Source organism: Schistosoma haematobium, chromosome 1, assembly GCF_000699445.3.
Source record: "Schistosoma haematobium chromosome 1, whole genome shotgun sequence".
NCBI classification, from domain to species: Eukaryota; Metazoa; Platyhelminthes; class Trematoda; order Strigeidida; family Schistosomatidae; genus Schistosoma; species Schistosoma haematobium.
In genome coordinates this window covers 45,194,537-45,214,892 of record NC_067196.1, presented here as the reverse complement: position 1 = coordinate 45,214,892, position 20,356 = coordinate 45,194,537, and the positions used below count along the sequence as shown (strand labels likewise).

Here is a 20,356-nt window from a genome sequence, read left to right as displayed (position 1 = left end):
TCATTAAAAGGCCACCTCTAAGACGCCTTTACTCCAATGGGTAAAGGTCTAGTGATTGGAGGTGCTCTTTATAAGGCTTGAATTTTAGTCCTCGAGCTGATTTCACGGCTCGCCGTTAGTATGTTCCACAGTGTCCTTATCTCTTGGAGTGGGGGAGTAAATGCTGGTTCCGTACTCTAAATGGGACTAATAAAACTGTTGAAGATTATGTGGAAAGTCCTTCTGTAGAACTGGCCAAAAATGCGCTTCAACGTTATCAGTGCAAAGTTTGCTCGTAAGGCACTTTTATCGCAGTTAGCGTAAGACTTCAAATCATAGGGCACCAACACAACTAGATATTTTTTCAACTTGAGATACCTCAAGAGGGGAGTTGCCTAAGTTGTGGTTGTAGTCTGTAGCATGCCTCAGAAGGACTTCTTTACACTTTGAAGTGTTAAAGTTAATTGTTCTGCCGTCTGATACCAAATCGTTTGAGCTTACTGGCAAGACATATATGGTTGGCCCTATCGAAAACCTTTGAGAAGTCAAGGTAAAAAGCGCGCTAATTAAAAGGACAATAGAATTTTTCCTCGCTGAGTAAGTTCTATTGTTTTGATCGTTTATTACGTATCAAGACTACTGTCTTCACTTTAATTGAATTTATTTCAGTTAAAGTATTCGATTAGAGTGACGTTTCTGTTTCTAAAGTGGCTTGTCGTCGGTACTTTTGAGTACTTGGTTTTCGATTGTATCTGTTAGTACTTTTGGTTCTAACAATCCACAGCTTTTCACATTTTTTTCGTAGATCATTTTTGTCTCTGAGTGTTATTGCGTCTAGTTTTTTTAAAGAAATAGACCCTTGTTTAATGACAGGACAGTGCAAAAAAGGTAATAGCCAACGTCCGGGTTTTCGTTATCCCGTTGAAAGTGGCATGCAGTGCGATGAGTGCAAAGTCTGGTACCACGAAGTTTGCACGAATTTAACGCCTGCGGCTTTTAAACGGTTCAGTAAAAACGGTATAGTATGGCTTTGTCAGCAGTGCTGTTCGGATGCAAACAGCTCTCTAACCGAGGCCATCTCGTTGGTAAATGCTGCGAAAAAGTGTTTCGGAAAGCGAGGTCAGCACGCATCGGACAGTACTCGCTCTGTCGACACGCAAATTGGTGTAAAGCAAGCTCAGGTGAGTTCTAAAACAGCTGACTCACACCGACCGAAAGAGAAAAAACAATCTTCAAAGAGGTCTGTCTTAACTAAAAACTCAAGAAAAGAAGTTTCTTCTGTCCGCCGTCTTCTAAATGATATCCAAAAGAAAACGCCTAGAAGCCACAATCACAAGGCTCGATCGGTTTCTAGCGGGAAAAATAACCTGACCTCAAAAGTCGTAGAAAATCGTCCAGCATCCTATAGTATGTTTGACGCGACTGTGGTTGCTTCTCCAAGCAACGTCGACGAATGGGCGCAGGTTGTAAGGAAGAAATAACATAATGATATAAAAGGGAATCCTGCCCCCATAAAAGTAGTCGAGAAATCGAAGGCTGATCACAATGACAGATCAGTTATTTTTCATAGAATCATAGAGTGAAAGCTCCAAACCGAAAACTCATTTTGAGAATGACATTGTGCTGATAAAACAGCTACTTAATCAACTTGTACTTCAAAATATCTCCGGAGTCACCTTGGTATAGGTGTCTAGACCAGGTAGTCTAGCGAACTTGAAGCCAAATCAATACAGACTGCTTAAAGTAGTATTCAAATCTTCGAAAAAACACGACTTATATTTACAGAATGGACACAAATTAAAGGGTTCGGGAGTTTTTATTCGTGAGGACTTGCCGTTGGTAGACCGCGTAATTAGACGGGAAGCCGAAAAAGAACTACAACTTAGGTTAGACGCTGGGGAAAAGGACCTGAAAATTTTAAATTTTCGGGTTGTAAGGCTTCAATAGAAAATGATGCCGAAGCCACTTAAAATGGCTTCGGATCTGCTACAATAATGCCCGAAGCTTACTCAATAAGCAATCGGAACTAGGTGTACAGATTGACTCTACATAGCCAGACATAATCGCAGTAACAGAAACCTGGCTTACACAGTTTGTAATAGTATGGAACTTGATTTCGGGGGTTTTACGTTAGTAAGGGCCGACAGAGCACAAAAGCGTAAAGGAGGCGGAGTAGCTCTATTCATTAAGAATGCTACCCCATTTGCCATTATCGATAGTGTATCCCATGAGAGTGGGACGTGTGAATTAGTTAGTTGCCGCTTGAAATGCAAGGGACAAGAGCTGCTGATTGGCTTGGTCTATCGCAGTTCAAGCTATGAGGCAAATGAGATCCTGTTAAGCAGTCTCAATACTTGGTCTCAAAGTGGTCGTTGTCTAATCCTAGGGGACTTTAATGCACCTATGGTAGACTGGGAAGATTTGCGGAATGAATCGTCAAATACTTCCTTCAAGCAGGAACTAGTTGATGCGGTTATCACATGTGCCCTAGTGCAACATGTGAAAGAAGCGACTAGGTTCGACCCGGACTCTGAATCATCCTTACTAGATCTTATACTGACTCACTATGAGGATGACGTTGCGAACCTTCATTACATGTCACCACTCAGTAAAAGTGATCACGCAGTTTTAAGTTTTGACTTCCATATAACTGTCAATCACGAACACGCATCAGCCCAATCCAGACCTAACGTCTGGAAAGCAAACATACCAGATGTCATGCACTCAGCATCGTAAGTAGATTGGACAATAGACCCAGAGTCCTCAATTGAAACGGCTTGGTACGCATTTCGAAATTCATACTTAAAAGTTATCACACCCCACATCCCTTAGAATAAACCAAGGGGGCCGAGAAACTCCCCACCACGGTTCAGTAGGGAGGTCCGCATCCTTCTCTGTAAGAGAAGAAAAATGTGGGATAAACTTAGGTCACTGGGGACTGGTGAGACAAAATCTCAGTATCGAAAAGCTCGGAATACCTGTGCCTCAACCCTCCGTAAGTTTAGAAGATTGTACGAAGAGAAAATTGTCGAGAAACCCATAGAATGTCCCAAAAGTTTGTATTCGTATATAAACCAAAGGACAAAAAGAAGAAAAAATATTCCTGCACTATGGGGAGACAGTACTGCCGCATCATTAGTGGAGGACGACTTTGGCAAGGCTCAAGTGTTCTCGAACTACTTTAGCAATGTATATACCATAGGAGCACCCATCACATCATCGCACACAAATCCCCCCACACATACACTGGATAGCGTGGCCATTAAAGAACTCGATGTCTTTGATCTGCTAAATAAGCTTGACATAGGTAAATCCATGGGGCTCAATGAATTGCATTCTAGGCTACTAGAGGAATTAGCTAACTTCGTTGAGAACCTTTTAAGTATATGCTTTAATATATCCGTAACACAGGATCGTTTACCAAAAGACTGAAAGAACGCCTTCAAAACAGTTACGAAACATACATCTGAGAATTACCGACCCGTTAGCTTAACTAGTGTGGTTGTTAAAATTTTAGAAAAGATTATTCGCAAGGAGCTGTTTAAGTATCTCGATGAATACCGGATCCTTTCGGAGAAGCAGCACGGTTTCAGAATAGGTTATTCTTGTCTCACTAGCTTATTAATTGCTTGTGAAAGCTGGTGTGCTCTTAAGGACCAAAAGTTACATGTAGACGTAGTCTACATTGATTTCAGCAAAGCTTTTTACAATGTTCCACACATCCGGCTGTTATATAAGCTGAGAGATGTCGGAATTGTGGACAATCTACTGATATGGATAAAATACTTCCTAGTTGGGCGCCCACAAAGAGTACGGGTGAACTCAAAGTTATCTGGCTGGGAAACTGTGCTCAGGGGAGTGCGTCAGGGTGCAGTTTGGGGGACAGTGCTATTCCTCTTGTATGTAAATGACCTTCCTCGTCTCTTATCATCATCGGTCTTGCTATATGCTGACGATGTCAAGGTATAGAGAATGATACGACGTAAGGGTGATAGCTCAGAACTCCAAAATGACCTGAAGGAATTATCTGAATGGTCTCAAACCTGGTAGTTGTCGATAAATACTTCCAGTTGTGTTGTGATGCATATCAGTCATCAAGGTACAGATACATACACCATGAATAACACTGAGCTACCTGTCGTCCAGACACAATGACTTAGGAGTCATCGTTAGCCAAGACCTAAAGACTACTGCACACTGCTGTGCAATAGCCGCCAAAGGTTTTTAGAACTTTATGGTCAATACGTAGGGCTTTCAGGCATGTCGACGCTAAGACGTTTTTGACTTTATATACAGTGTTTGTACGCCCTAAAATTGAGTACTGCATACTAGCGTTTATTTCCCGCTTAAAAAGGCAGTGAACTTTTGGAAATGTTCGGTAAACAGCAACTAAGCTGATTCCCGCAATAGCAGAGCTTCCTTATGATGCTTGACTGGCCAAGCTAAACATATTCCCGTTGTCATATCGCAGAACTAGAGGCGACTCGACTACAGTTTTCAAATTGCTTAGTGCTAAATTTGCACCTGATATGCCCTCATTTTTCGTGTCTTCCAAAGCAGAGAATTTATGAGGACACTCCAAAACATTCACCAGCTCAGAACAAATTACTTGTCAGCCGACTATTGACTTTCCCATCAAATCATCAACGAGTGGAATTCATTACCTCAGCACGTGTCTGAGGCTCCATCTGTCGACTCTATCAAAAAAAGTTGTATCAGCTGAGAGACCACCATTGCCAGGACTAACACAGGCCATCAAGCCTCCTGTCCTTTTCAAACTGAAAATGGATGATGTCAACCTTCCACTTGCGACCAATCGTAAAATTGTAGATTTTTCATGTTTTATCTGCCTAATCTATAAGTTCTTACGAAGGAGTCACATCACTCCCTACACTGACTTGTCGGATCGCAACAATTACCAATATATAACGGAGAACACATTCATTCTGGAGATAGAAAAATACATTTAGTATGAGTGAAAGCAAGTCATATAGAGCGACCATGCCTGTGAGGCTGAGCCATGCCACTCAGTTAGATTCAATTGACTTTTTTCTTCTCGCCTTCTCCGTCGTTTTGATTTTCCCCGCATCAAATGTTGAATATCTATTTTCCCAGTTGCCTCGTGTTTAGCTTTGAGGATTGTGTGGTTAGGACCTGTACCACAACACAACTCTCACACCAGAATCAGCGTGACGTTAATTCGATAACAAATTTAGTGGGATTGTCGCGCCTTGGAGGTTACCAGAAGAATGATAATAATCCTCCCGGTGCTGACAAGCTGAAAGATAAATCAGAAAGGGGCGGCAGCAACTGGCCGAGAGAAATTTCATAGAGTATTTTCGAAATGTTTGCTTTTATTCCAAAAACGCGAAAAATAGAAATCCACATGAAGATTAATAGTTCAACAAAGTGAGATTATGACAATTAAGAATGATTCCATGTAGAGATATTTTATTAAGTCGTTGTAAGGTGTAGTAATAGCTGTTGATTAATAGTTTAACCTACAAGTAGTACAAGTATTTTGTGTTTATAAATATCAATATCGAATCAGTGCTGATTTCGGTATAATTTTTAGTTTAAATCAGAAAGTCAGTTAAGGTCATTGTTGGTGTGCCCTCCGTATGGGTTGATTTCAAATTTCATCTGGATTAGTTGGCTAACGTTGACGTGAAAAACTGGGAAACCGAATAGTAAGCTGAGGCAAAACCACAGCCGACTAATAGTTCTGGTAAAACTCAAAAGAAAATTAATCTACCGAACATTAAGTTCAAGACAGATCATTTGGATCAGTCGCCTAACGTAGTTACGGTTTAATATATGCAAGCTTTTTGAAATCAGAGGTCAATCCTCTATAAATCTTCAGCATGTGATCAATTTTAATTGAAAATCTGAAATATCGTGCATTTTTAAGGCTGGTTTTAAGATATACAGACATTGAAGTTCTCATTTTTGTTTGCACGACCTATTTCTCATGGCCTACAAATTATGAGTTCACTTCGAATGCGGGTGTACAGTAGGGTATTCAGACATGCTGGGTTTCATCGCGACAGTGTTTGTTGCTTACTCTTCCACGTCATATATTCTGCTGAGGAGACCGATCATATTTCTCAGAAGAAAGCGGCTTCCTTTCGAAGCTTCTCATATTAGTCACCGGGGTGGTTCAGGAGAACAGATTGAAAATACTTTAGAGGCTTTCAGTAGGTATGAATGAGCATTTGTCATAATTGTACGTTGATCACACCTAGCTCTTTGCTTGTTGGCACAAATATGTTCGAGACTGATTGTCATATCACGAAAGATAATCAGGTTGTCGTATTTCATGATAATACGCTAGATCGTTCTACTGGAGTGTCGGGTTTAGTGAAAGAATTTTCATACGAAGATTTACCTAGATACCTTAGAGTAATTGAAGTTCAGTTCACCCCAGGTATAAAGTCATTTTAGCTGTGTCGTTTTTTATTTTTAACTGATATCAATCCAGCCTTTATTGTTAGATCTAATATCAGTATTCTTTAGTGTATTGTGACGAGTGAACAAACTAGATTGTTGTTCTCTCAAGATAACTTTATAACTATTCAGGGTCTTTCAACTACTTGCTTCTCTACAAATCAAAGGCGTTTTACGTGCTGGAAATGAGTAAAAGTCCTGGGGATCCCTTAGGAGTATAAGAAGCTATATACCATGTTTAAGCGGTTCATTTCTTCCATGAGTTCACAGTAGTTTCTGCAGTTGAGTGCTTTTAACGTGCTTAAACATCAGTATGTATATAGTTTGATTAAAAGTAGGAGGGTATTACTGATTTGATCTCACTTGATAGTTATAAGATGTAGTTGCAGACTTGTGTGGTATAAAAATAAGGACTCATAAATGACTGTGTAATATCCACATGTTGTGACGTGTTTGCACCTTTAATTAATGCCGAAAAGCTTCTGTGCTTTCTGTCACAACATATTCTGTTTCAATACAATGCATGGATTTCGAAAATCGGCAAGGTATTCCGGTCAATTTTATTGATAGAATTCTTAATTACCTACCCAGTTGTTTTCTGTCACTCTTATTTTATTTAATTATTTGAACAGATAAATATTGGTACAAAAGGGCACCAAATATGTGTGCCCCACGAATCTCATTTGATATGTGTGAGGGCTGTGATACTGCTCGAGTGCCCAGACCGAAGTAGGTGGTTTTCTTAGGGGGCCACACCCCCAGCCTTTGACCTAAAGGTCTAACCCACAAGGCAGTGGAGCATCGTGAGGAGATCCAGTCCAATGGTAGCCGGTGGCCAAGAAATTGGTTCATACGCCATTTTTTTCCCACAGGATACTGGGCCCTATGTGCACCATTGGTTTCGGATCTGGTTAAAGCGCCGGACATTCGCTGAAACACGCATACAGGATCCCAGTGTGGTCATTCACTTGACCTCACCTCGGCAAAACGGAGAGCCGACGAGGCACACCCTCCGTGTATCTGGTGACCCGACGGCCAGCTCTCGTGGACTGGCAGGAGTAGGGATAGCACTAAACATGAGGGCGGAACAAGCACTGTTAGAGTGTATCCCCGTTAACAGTCGTTTATGTGCTGTTCGGCTAGACGGCTCCGTAAAAACTCGGAAGGATAGGGACACACGTCGTTGCCTTTTCGTCGTTTCTGCCTACGCTCTTACTGACTGCAGCTTAGATGAAGTGAAAGATGAATTTTACAGAAAGCTATCTGAACTTCTTCAGAAAGCTAAACGTCCAGACATAGTACTTGTAGCAGGTGACTTTAATGCCCAGATAGGTAGCTTAAACCAAACAGAAAGGCATTTAGGTGGGTATTTTAGTATTCCGGTTCAGCGAACAGATAATGGTGATCGTCTGCTGCAACTGTGGTCAGACAATCGTTTATTTTCAGCAAACTCAAATTTTAAGCATAAGGAGAGACATCGTCTAACATGGTGACCCCATACACCAAACCAACGATGGACTCAAATAGACTATATTGCCATCAGTCATCGTTGGAGAGGGTCGGTAGAAGATTGTCGCTCATTCTGGAGTACCTGCTTGGACTCCGACCATGCCCTAATACGAGCACGCAACTGCTTGCGCCTCACTGGACGCAAAAAAGTCACAGTAAAAAGACTCATTAGAACTGGATTGAGTAGCGAGAAAACCAAAAGTAGATTCCAGGAACAACTGAGGTCACAATGAGGTAGTTCTGAAAACGAGGCTGACCCAGATGTTGCTTGGAAAGCTATACAAACAGCAGTGACATCTATCAGTGATTTAAACCACAGGGTTACAAAAAACCAATGGATTTCCTCTAGGTCTATTGCACTGATGGATTCTAATAAACTCATCCCATCAGGCTCTGAACACGATGAAGAGCGCAACAAATCAGATCTAGGTTAAGCAAAAGTCTAAGGAACGACCGTGAGCAGTGGTGGGCAACGAAAGCAAAAGAGATGTAAAAGGCGGCGACTACAGGGAACACAAGACAGCTCTACAGACTAATAAAAGAAACTGGAATTAATAAATCAAGTGTAAGTCAAACTATTTCGGAAAAAGACGACCCCCGCATCTACTCTCGGTCCAGACGTTTAGAACGATGGGCGGAACACTTTCGGGAACAGTTCAGCTGGCCTTCAGCTACTCTACAACTACTCTCCATTCCCAGACAGTGTAAATGCAACATTGAAGTAGGTCCTCCAACTCTAGCAGAAGTTCGAAAGCCTATAGTTAATCTGAAACGAGAAAGGGCAGCTGGTCCAGATGGATTGGCTCCAGAGGTTTTTAAGGATGGTGGTCCAATTTTAGCGATCCGGTTGACTAGTATTTTAGTTTAAACCTGAGAACTGGATATAATCCCATCTGAACGTTCGCGATCAGTGATCGTCCCAATATATAAGAGAGGGTTAAAATCACCCTGTGACAACCATAGAGGGATTAGTTTAACTAATATAGTATCTAAAATATTAGCCTCAATAATTATCAGACGCTTAACTAAGACTCGTGAACTGCAAACACGAGAGAATCAAGCTGGCTTCAGACCTGGTCATGACTGCATCGACCACATATTCACCATTCGTCAGGTTCTAGAACACAGGCATGCTTATCGGCGTCCGACAATGGTGGTCTTTCTTGATTTAAAAGCAACATTTGACCCTGTAGACCAAGAGGTTCTGTAGCAGTGTCTGTCATTGAAAAGTGCACCACAGAAATACGTAAACATTATGAAGGCTCTTTACTCGAACACTACTAATCGAGTCAGAGCTTATGGCGAACTGTCATCTGATTTTGCAACCTCAAGTGGTGTCCGTCAAGGCTGTCCACTTTTTCCATTTTTGTTTAACTTCATCATAGACTTATTGATGGAAATAACATTCTCGTCTACTGAATTTTCGGGCATTGATCTCCTACCAGAGGGTCCACTTATCGACTTAGAATACGCAAATGGCATAGTCCTACTTGTTGAAGACGCTGATAAAATGCAGAGTCTTTTGGTAGCACTGAGCAACAATGCCAGAATGTTTGGAATGCGCTTCTCTCCCTCTAAATGCAAGTTGTTGCTTCAGGACTGGTCTGCGTCAACACCTGAACTAAGGATAGGGAGTGAAGTAGTCGAACGCGTTGACAACTTCACTTATCTTGGAAGTCTGATCAGCCCTAATGGGTTGGTGTCTGATGAAATCTCAGCACGGGTTCAAATGCGCATTTGGCTTTTGCCAACTTATGTCACGTGTGGCGAAGGCGAGATATCCGTCTATCAATAAAAGGACGAGTATCCTGCCCGGCAGTCCGTTCTGTTTTAATTTACGGCAGCGAAACATGGCCATTAAGAGTAGAAGACACTCGTAAGCTATTAGTATTTGACCACAGATTCCTTAGAAATATTGCTGGCGTCTGCTGGGATCACCGGGTAAGTAATAGTGCGGTTAGACGCAGGGTATTAGGGAATGATGGTAAATCAGTTGATGAGGTTATGAATCTTCATCGACTGAGATGGTTGGGCCACGTGTTACGTATGCCTGAATACCGATTACCACGACGTGCAATGCTATCCGGTATTAGAGATGGTTGGAAGAAAGTTAGGGGCGGCCAAACCAAAACGTGGCATCAGTGCTTGAAGTCACTAACTTCTAGTCTGAGCCATGTTGGTAGATGCAGACTACTTGGTTTGGGTCCGCGTGACTATCGTAACCAATGGTTGGAGAATGTAGGTGATATGGCTCAGAATCGATCACAATGGCGTCGGTGTATACACTCTTTGTCTTCCTTTAAACTATGAGATTAAAATCGCTTCATATCTTTCTTTGTACTAACTAATTCTTTCTTCCTGTACTATATCCTTATTGCAATCTTTTTTTTATATATTACCACCTCTGAATTAACTACTTTTATGAATCCGGTGTCCATCTTGTTGTGTTAATGAGGTATGGCAACTTGGATCGATGAATATATGTGCCTGGTCCTATGTTGTAGCTGACTGACCGACTGACATTCGCTTTTCGTTTTCTCATTTTCGTAAACAACACCCCCGCCACGAGAAGACAGTGAATAGGACTTCCCTGGCAGAGGCTGTATACGCGTGGCCGTGTGAGAGCATTTCGAGAGGGAGGGAGGGCCCATATCGTTATCTCTTTATATGTGTGTCCCACACTATTTTCGAGATCCAATTGTATCAATGTTTAATAACCTTAAACACATACAAAAATAACATTCCTGACTCTATCAAAAGTAGTAATAAGGCTTCGTTAATTGAGGTATGTTGCATAACAGATTTTCATCAATAGATTCTTATCATACAACTTTAAATTTGCATGAACTTGAACTAGTCGTTATCATGTCTTCGGTTTTTTGTTGACCTCTATTCTGTGCATTGGTTAACATCTGAATTTCCTACATCAATAATCATTTAACTAACTGTGATTTCTTATCTCTACCCCAGTTAGGCTCCTTTTGTATTGCGGAGTCTCCCTCCTCATATAAAATTCCACGATTAGAGGACTTGTTTAATAAGTTTCCAAATACCCCCATCAATATTGATATTAAAGTTAATGACAATCTTCTCATCAATGAGGTTAGTTTGTGACTTCATATTTATTTATGTGTACTCCTTTGACCCCAGTTTTTATCTTTTCTTTATGTATAGCTTCACTTTATATGACCGTTGTATATTTTGCCGATATCCGACGTTCGTAATACACTTAAGAACTGACCCACCTAACGAGGCGGAAGTCTGCAAGGAACTCACAAGGCATCACAAATCGCCATGCCCAGTTGACTTACCTCTGGCCTCTTTTAACGATTGCAGCGATTTTCTGGTTAAGGAACTGACTGAGTTGTTTACAAATGCCTAGCAATTAGAGTGCCTCTATGTCATGGATTGAGTCGATAGCTGTCCTTGTATTTAGGAAGGGTTCACGTCGTTTCTGCGACTACCATCGGTGTATAAATCTACTTCGCATCGCGTCTCGATCATTGCTGCCACCTTGACGTAGTGGTCGGGCTTGCCTAACGTGATCAATCAAACGAACTGTACTGCCTGGAACATTCATTCCTCAAGGTCCTACCATGCCAGACAGGTCGGTTGAACAGCAGTAAGACTCAAAGCAGCAAACTCGAGGTTTGAGGGTGAAGTCGTACTGCTGACTGTACAGAAGTATGACGGCAGTAAGGTGTTTCCTTCAGAAAAACGGCATAACAGCGATGCTGCCTTCCCACAAGGAGGGGTAGGGTTACAAAACGTCGACCCTAAAAATGCACACCTCGCCTTATTCCACGGATATCCGTCTCCGGTGGCGAAGTTCCAACAAGTATAAGGTTGATTCGAAAATTACTCACAAGAGGTCGTGTGTGACCGGCCTCAAGCAGTTGTTTCTTGGGAACTGCGGTCACACTCTCAGGTCGCTAAGACCACCTCTAATCCACTTTCTTTTTCAGGTACCTTCAGAAGAACCCTTCCACAGTGTGGGCAACTGGGAAGTGATAACCGCCCTCATAACTCTATCAGCACTCAATGCTAAATTTGCACCTGATATGCCCTCATTTTTCGTGTCTTCCAAAGCAGAGAATTTATGAGGACACTCCAAAACATTCACCAGCTCAGAACAAATTACTTGTCAGCCGACTATTGACTTTCCCATCAAATCATCAACGAGTGGAATTCATTACCTCAGCACGTGTCTGAGGCTCCATCTGTCGACTCTATCAAAAAAAGTTGTATCAGCTGAGAGACCACCATTGCCAGGACTAACACAGGCCATCAAGCCTCCTGTCCTTTTCAAACTGAAAATGGATGATGTCAACCTTCCACTTGCGACCAATCGTAAAATTGTAGATTTTTCATGTTTTATCTGCCTAATCTATAAGTTCTTACGAAGGAGTCACATCACTCCCTACACTGACTTGTCGGATCGCAACAATTACCAATATATAACGGAGAACACATTCATTCTGGAGATAGAAAAATACATTTAGTATGAGTGAAAGCAAGTCATATAGAGCGACCATGCCTGTGAGGCTGAGCCATGCCACTCAGTTAGATTCAATTGACTTTTTCTTCTCGCCTTCTCCGTCGTTTTGATTTTCCCCGCATCAAATGTTGAATATCTATTTTCCCAGTTGCCTCGTGTTTAGCTTTGAGGATTGTGTGGTTAGGACCTGTACCACAACACAACTCTCACACCAGAATCAGCGTGACGTTAATTCGATAACAAATTTAGTGGGATTGTCGCGCCTTGGAGGTTACCAGAAGAATGATAATAATCCTCCCGGTGCTGACAAGCTGAAAGATAAATCAGAAAGGGGCGGCAGCAACTGGCCGAGAGAAATTTCATAGAGTATTTTCGAAATGTTTGCTTTTATTCCAAAAACGCGAAAATAGAAATCCACATGAAGATTAATAGTTCAACAAAGTGAGATTATGACAATTAAGAATGATTCCATGTAGAGATATTTTATTAAGTCGTTGTAAGGTGTAGTAATAGCTGTTGATTAATAGTTTAACCTACAAGTAGTACAAGTATTTTGTGTTTATAAATATCAATATCGAATCAGTGCTGATTTCGGTATAATTTTTAGTTTAAATCAGAAAGTCAGTTAAGGTCATTGTTGGTGTGCCCTCCGTATGGGTTGATTTCAAATTTCATCTGGATTAGTTGGCTAACGTTGACGTGAAAAACTGGGAAACCGAATAGTAAGCTGAGGCAAAACCACAGCCGACTAATAGTTCTGGTAAAACTCAAAAAGAAAATTAATCTACCGAACATTAAGTTCAAGACAGATCATTTGGATCAGTCGCCTAACGTAGTTACGGTTTAATATATGCAAGCTTTTGAAATCAGAGGTCAATCCTCTATAAATCTTCAGCATGTGATCAATTTTAATTGAAAATCTGAAATATCGTGCATTTTAAGGCTGGTTTTAAGATATACAGACATTGAAGTTCTCATTTTTGTTTGCACGACCTATTTCTCATGGCCTACAAATTATGAGTTCACTTCGAATGCGGGTGTACAGTAGGGTATTCAGACATGCTGGGTTTCATCGCGACAGTGTTTGTTGCTTACTCTTCCACGTCATATATTCTGCTGAGGAGACCGATCATATTTCTCAGAAGAAAGCGGCTTCCTTTCGAAGCTTCTCATATTAGTCACCGGGGTGGTTCAGGAGAACAGATTGAAAATACTTTAGAGGCTTTCAGTAGGTATGAATGAGCATTTGTCATAATTGTACGTTGATCACACCTAGCTCTTTGCTTGTTGGCACAAATATGTTCGAGACTGATTGTCATATCACGAAAGATAATCAGGTTGTCGTATTTCATGATAATACGCTAGATCGTTCTACTGGAGTGTCGGGTTTAGTGAAAGAATTTTCATACGAAGATTTACCTAGATACCTTAGAGTAATTGAAGTTCAGTTCACCCCAGGTATAAAGTCATTTTAGCTGTGTCGTTTTTTTATTTTTAACTGATATCAATCCAGCCTTTATTGTTAGATCTAATATCAGTATTCTTTAGTGTATTGTGACGAGTGAACAAACTAGATTGTTGTTCTCTCAAGATAACTTTATAACTATTCAGGGTCTTTCAACTACTTGCTTCTCTACAAATCAAAGGCGTTTTACGTGCTGGAAATGAGTAAAAGTCCTGGGGATCCCTTAGGAGTATAAGAAGCTATATACCATGTTTAAGCGGTTCATTTCTTCCATGAGTTCACAGTAGTTTCTGCAGTTGAGTGCTTTTAACGTGCTTAAACATCAGTATGTATATAGTTTGATTAAAAGTAGGAGGGTATTACTGATTTGATCTCACTTGATAGTTATAAGATGTAGTTGCAGACTTGTGTGGTATAAAAATAAGGACTCATAAATGACTGTGTAATATCCACATGTTGTGACGTGTTTGCACCTTTAATTAATGCCGAAAAGCTTCTGTGCTTTCTGTCACAACATATTCTGTTTCAATACAATGCATGGATTTCGAAAATCGGCAAGGTATTCCGGTCAATTTTATTGATAGAATTCTTAATTACCTACCCAGTTGTTTTCTGTCACTCTTATTTTATTTAATTATTTGAACAGATAAATATTGGTACAAAAGGGCACCAAATATGTGTGCCCCACGAATCTCATTTGATATGTGTGAGGGCTGTGATACTGCTCGAGTGCCCAGACCGAAGTAGGTGGTTTTCTTAGGGGCCACACCCCCAGCCTTTGACCTAAAGGTCTAACCCACAAGGCAGTGGAGCATCGTGAGGAGATCAGTCCCATGGTAGCCGGTGGCCAAGAAATTGGTTCATACGCCATTTTTTTCCCACAGGATACTGGGCCCTATGTGCACCATTGGTTTCGGATCTGATTAAAGCGCCGGACATTCGCTGAAACACGCATACAGGATCCCAGTGTGGTCATTCACTTGACCTCACCTCGGCAAAACGGAGAGCCGACGAGGCACACCCTCCGTGTATCTGGTGACCCGACGGCCAGCTCTCGTGGACTGGCAGGAGTAGGGATAGCACTAAACATGAGGGCGGAACAAGCACTGTTAGAGTGTATCCCCGTTAACAGTCGTTTATGTGCTGTTCGGCTAGACGGCTCCGTAAAAACTCGGAAGGATAGGGACACACGTCGTTGCCTTTTCGTCGTTTCTGCCTACGCTCTTACTGACTGCAGCTCAGATGAAGTAAAAGATGAATTTTACAGAAAGCTATCTGAACTTCTTCAGAAAGCTAAACGTCCAGACATAGTACTTGTAGCAGGTGACTTTAATGCCCAGATAGGTAGCTTAAACCAAACAGAAAGGCATTTAGGTGGGTATTTTAGTATTCCGGTTCAGCGAACAGATAATGGTGATCGTCTGCTGCAACTGTGGTCAGACAATCGTTTATTTTCAGCAAACTCAAATTTTAAGCATAAGGAGAGACATCGTCTAACATGGAGACCCCATACACCAAACCAACGATGGACTCAAATAGACTATATTGCCATCAGTCATCGTTGGAGAGGGTCGGTAGAAGATTGTCGCTCATTCTGGAGTACCTGCTTGGACTCCGACCATGCCCTAATACGAGCACGCATCTGCTTGCGCCTCACTGGACGCAAAAAAGTCACAGTAAAAAGACTCATTAGAACTGGATTGAGTAGCGAGAAAACCAAAAGTAGATTCCAGGAACAACTGAGGTCACAATGAGGTAGTTCTGAAAACGAGGCTGACCCAGATGTTGCTTGGAAAGCTATACAAACAGCTGTGACATCTCTCAGTGATTTAAACCACAGGGTTACAAAAAACCAATGGATTTCCTCTAGGTCTATTGCACTGATGGATTCTAATAAACTCATCCCATCAGGCTCTGAACACGATGAAGAGCGCAACAAATCAGATCTAGGTTAAGCAAAAGTCTAAGGAACGACCGTGAGCAGTGGTGGGCAACGAAAGCAAAAGAGATGTAAAAGGCGGCGACTACAGGGAACACAAGACAGCTCTACAGACTAATAAAAGAAACTGGAATTAATAAATCAAGTGTAAGTCAAACTATTTCGGAAAAAGACGACCCCGCATCTACTCTCGGTCCAGACGTTTAGAACGATGGGCGGAACACTTTCGGGAACAGTTCAGCTGGCCTTCAGCTACTCTACAACTACTCTCCATTCCCAGACAGTGTAAATGCAACATTGAAGTAGGTCCTCCAACTCTAGCAGAAGTTCGAAAGCCTATAGTTAATCTGAAACGAGAAAGGGCAGCTGGTCCAGATGGATTGGCTCCAGAGGTTTTTAAGGATGGTGGTCCAATTTTAGCGATCCGGTTGACTAGTATTTTAGTTTAAACCTGAGAACTGGATATAATCCCATCTGAACGTTCGCGATCAGTGATCGTCCCAATATATAAGAGAGGGTTAAAATCACCCTGTGACAACCATAGAGGGATTAGTTTAACTAATATAGTATCTAAAATATTAGCCTCAATAATTATCAGACGCTTAACTAAGACTCGTGAACTGCAAACACGAGAGAATCAAGCTGGCTTCAGACCTGGTCATGACTGCATCGACCACATATTCACCATTCGTCAGGTTCTAGAACACAGGCATGCTTATCGGCGTCCGACAATGGTGGTCTTTCTTGATTTAAAAGCAACATTTGACCCTGTAGACCAAGAGGTTCTGTAGCAGTGTCTGTCATTGAAAAGTGCACCACAGAAATACGTAAACATTATGAAGGCTCTTTACTCGAACACTACTAATCGAGTCAGAGCTTATGGCGAACTGTCATCTGATTTTGCAACCTCAAGTGGTGTCCGTCAAGGCTGTCCACTTTTTCCATTTTTGTTTAACTTCATCATAGACTTATTGATGGAAATAACATTCTCGTCTACTGAATTTTCGGGCATTGATCTCCTACCAGAGGGTCCACTTATCGACTTAGAATACGCAAATGGCATAGTCCTACTTGTTGAAGACGCTGATAAAATGCAGAGTCTTTTGGTAGCACTGAGCAACAATGCCAGAATGTTTGGAATGCGCTTCTCTCCCTCTAAATGCAAGTTGTTGCTTCAGGACTGGTCTGCGTCAACACCTGAACTAAGGATAGGGAGTGAAGTAGTCGAACGCGTTGACAACTTCACTTATCTTGGAAGTCTGATCAGCCCTAATGGGTTGGTGTCTGATGAAATCTCAGCACGGGTTCAAATGCGCATTTGGCTTTTGCCAACTTATGTCACGTGTGGCGAAGGCGAGATATCCGTCTATCAATAAAAGGACGAGTATCCTGCCCGGCAGTCCGTTCTGTTTTAATTTACGGCAGCGAAACATGGCCATTAAGAGTAGAAGACACTCGTAAGCTATTAGTATTTGACCACAGATGCCTTAGAAATATTGCTGGCGTCTGCTGGGATCACCGGGTAAGTAATAGTGCGGTTAGACGCAGGGTATTAGGGAATGATGGTAAATCAGTTGATGAGGTTATGAATCTTCATCGACTGAGATGGTTGGGCCACGTGTTACGTATGCCTGAATACCGATTACCACGACGTGCAATGCTATCCGGTATTAGAGATGGTTGGAAGAAAGTTAGGGGCGGCCAAACCAAAACGTGGCATCAGTGCTTGAAGTCACTAACTTCTAGTCTGAGCCATGTTGGTAGATGCAGACTACTTGGTTTGGGTCCGCGTGACTATCGTAACCAATGGTTGGAGAATGTAGGTGATATGGCTCAGAATCGATCACAATGGCGTCGGTGTATACACTCTTTGTCTTCCTTTAAACTATGAGATTAAAATCGCTTCATATCTTTCTTTGTACTAACTAATTCTTTCTTCCTGTACTATATCCTTATTGCAATCTTTTTTATATATTACCACCTCTGAATTAACTACTTTTATGAATCCGGTGTCCATCTTGTTGTGTTAATGAGGTATGGCAACTTGGATCGATGAATATATGTGCCTGGTCCTATGTTGTAGCTGACTGACCGACTGACATTCGCTTTTCGTTTTCTCATTTTCGTAAACAACACCCCCGCCACGAGAAGACAGTGAATAGGACTTCCCTGGCAGAGGCTGTATACGCGTGGCCGTGTGAGAGCATTTCGAGAGGGAGGGAGGGCCCATATCGTTATCTCTTTATATGTGTGTCCCACACTATTTTCGAGATCCAATTGTATCAATGTTTAATAACCTTAAACACATACAAAAATAACATTCCTGACTCTATCAAAAGTAGTAATAAGGCTTCGTTAATTGAGGTATGTTGCATAACAGATTTTCATCAATAGATTCTTATCATACAACTTTAAATTTGCATGAACTTGAACTAGTCGTTATCATGTCTTCGGTTTTTTGTTGACCTCTATTCTGTGCATTGGTTAACATCTGAATTTCCTACATCAATAATCATTTAACTAACTGTGATTTCTTATCTCTACCCCAGTTAGGCTCCTTTTGTATTGCGGAGTCTCCCTCCTCATATAAAATTCCACGATTAGAGGACTTGTTTAATAAGTTTCCAAATACCCCCATCAATATTGATATTAAAGTTAATGACAATCTTCTCATCAATGAGGTTAGTTTGTGACTTCATATTTATTTATGTGTACTCCTTTGACCCCAGTTTTTATCTTTTCTTTATGTATAGCTTCACTTTATATGACCGTTGTATATTTTGCCGATATCCGACGTTCGTAATACACTTAAGAACTGACCCACCTAACGAGGCGGAAGTCTGCAAGGAACTCACAAGGCATCACAAATCGCCATGCCCAGTTGACTTACCTCTGGCCTCTTTTAACGATTGCAGCGATTTTCTGGTTAAGGAACTGACTGAGTTGTTTACAAATGCCTAGCAATTAGAGTGCCTCTATGTCATGGATTGAGTCGATAGCTGTCCTTGTATTTAGGAAGGGTTCACGTCGTTTCTGCGACTACCATCGGTGTATAAATCTACTTCGCATCGCGTCTCGATCATTGCTGCCACCTTGACGTAGTGGTCGGGCTTGCCTAACGTGATGAATCAAACGAACTGTACTGCCTGGAACATTCATTCCTCAAGGTCCTACCATGCCAGACAGGTCGGTTGAACAGCAGTAAGACTCAAAGCAGCAAACTCGAGGTTTGAGGGTGAAGTCGTACTGCTGACTGTACAGAAGTATGACGGCAGTAAGGTGTTTCCTTCAGAAAAACGGCATAACAGCGATGCTGCCTTCCCACAAGGAGGGGTAGGGTTACAAAACGTCGACCCTAAAAATGCACACCTCGCCTTATTCCACGGATATCCGTCTCCGGTGGCGAAGTTCCAACAAGTATAAGGTTGATTCGAAAATTACTCACAAGAGGTCGTGTGTGACCGGCCTCAAGCAGTTGTTTCTTGGGAACTGCGGTCACACTCTCAGGTCGCTAAGACCACCTCTAATCCACTTTCTTTTTCAGGTACCTTCAGAAGAACCCTTCCACAGTGTGGGCAACTGGGAAGTGATAACCGCCCTCATAACTCTATCAGCACTCAATGCTACAGTATTCATTATCAATTTCCCTCTTCGATTCCCATTATTCCTCGTACTTCGACTTTGAACTCTAAACTTCCTCTTTTGGCTTTCAACTCGAGTGTCACCATAGCCAACGATTCTAGTGCGCAAAACACTGTCCCAGGTCTACTGAAGCCTCGCTCCAAACTACACATCGGAGCCTTCAATGTATGCACATTATGTCAAATCGGTCAGCAGGCCTCCTTGGCTAAGACCCTAGGATCCCGTACCATTGATGCATGTTGTGTTTCCGAAACACGCACACAGGATCCTAGTGTGGTCATTCACTTGACCTCATCTCGTCAAAACGGAGAGCCAACGAGATACACCCTCCGTGTATCTGGCGTCCCGATGACTAGTTCTGTTAGACTTGAGAGTGTAAGCATAGTACTAAGTACGAGGGCAGAACAAGCACTATTAGAGTGGATCCCCGTGAACAGTCGTTTATGTGCTGTTCGGCTAGACGGCTCCGTAAAAACTCGGAAGGATAGGGACACACGTCGTTGCCTTTTCGTCGTTTCTGCCTACGCTCTTACTGACTGCAGCTTAGATGAAGTGAAAGATGAATTTTACAGAAAGCTATCTGAACTTCTTCAGAAAGCTAAACGTCCAGACATAGTACTTGTAGCAGGTGACTTTAATGCCCAGATAGGTAGCTTAAACCAAACAGAAAGGCATTTAGGTGGGTATTTTAGTATTCCGGTTCAGCGAACAGATAATGGTGATCGTCTGCTGCAACTGTGCTCAGACAGTCGTTTATTTTTGACAAAGACAAATTTTAAGCATAAGGAAAGACGTCGTCTAACATGGCGACCCCCTGCACCAAACCAACGATGAACTCAAATAGACTATATTGCCATCAGTTATCGTTGGAGAGGGT

At 41.9% G+C, this 20,356-nt stretch overlaps 1 protein-coding gene across 4 annotated transcripts in view; it reads left to right on the top strand.

Moving 5' to 3' along the window:
* Window positions 1-5,958: 5,958 nt before the first annotated feature.
* GDPD1_1 (Lysophospholipase D gdpd1) overlaps window positions 5,959-20,356 on the top strand; it is a 32,117-nt gene continuing 17,719 nt past the window's right edge. The window contains exons 1-3 of one of the 4 annotated variants that reach the window (XM_051208800.1): window positions 5,959-6,180; window positions 13,710-13,891; window positions 18,391-18,518. In XM_051208800.1, the coding sequence (XP_051074201.1) occupies window positions 6,008-6,180; window positions 13,710-13,891; window positions 18,391-18,518 (483 nt within the window). In that variant the 5' untranslated portion in view covers window positions 5,959-6,007. Of the gene's footprint in view, window positions 6,181-6,224; window positions 6,407-10,909; window positions 11,038-13,443; window positions 13,666-13,709; window positions 13,892-18,386; window positions 18,519-20,356 lie in introns of those variants that run through there. The other 3 variants (XM_035730753.2, XM_051208801.1, XM_051208802.1) reach the window with 3 other exon arrangements.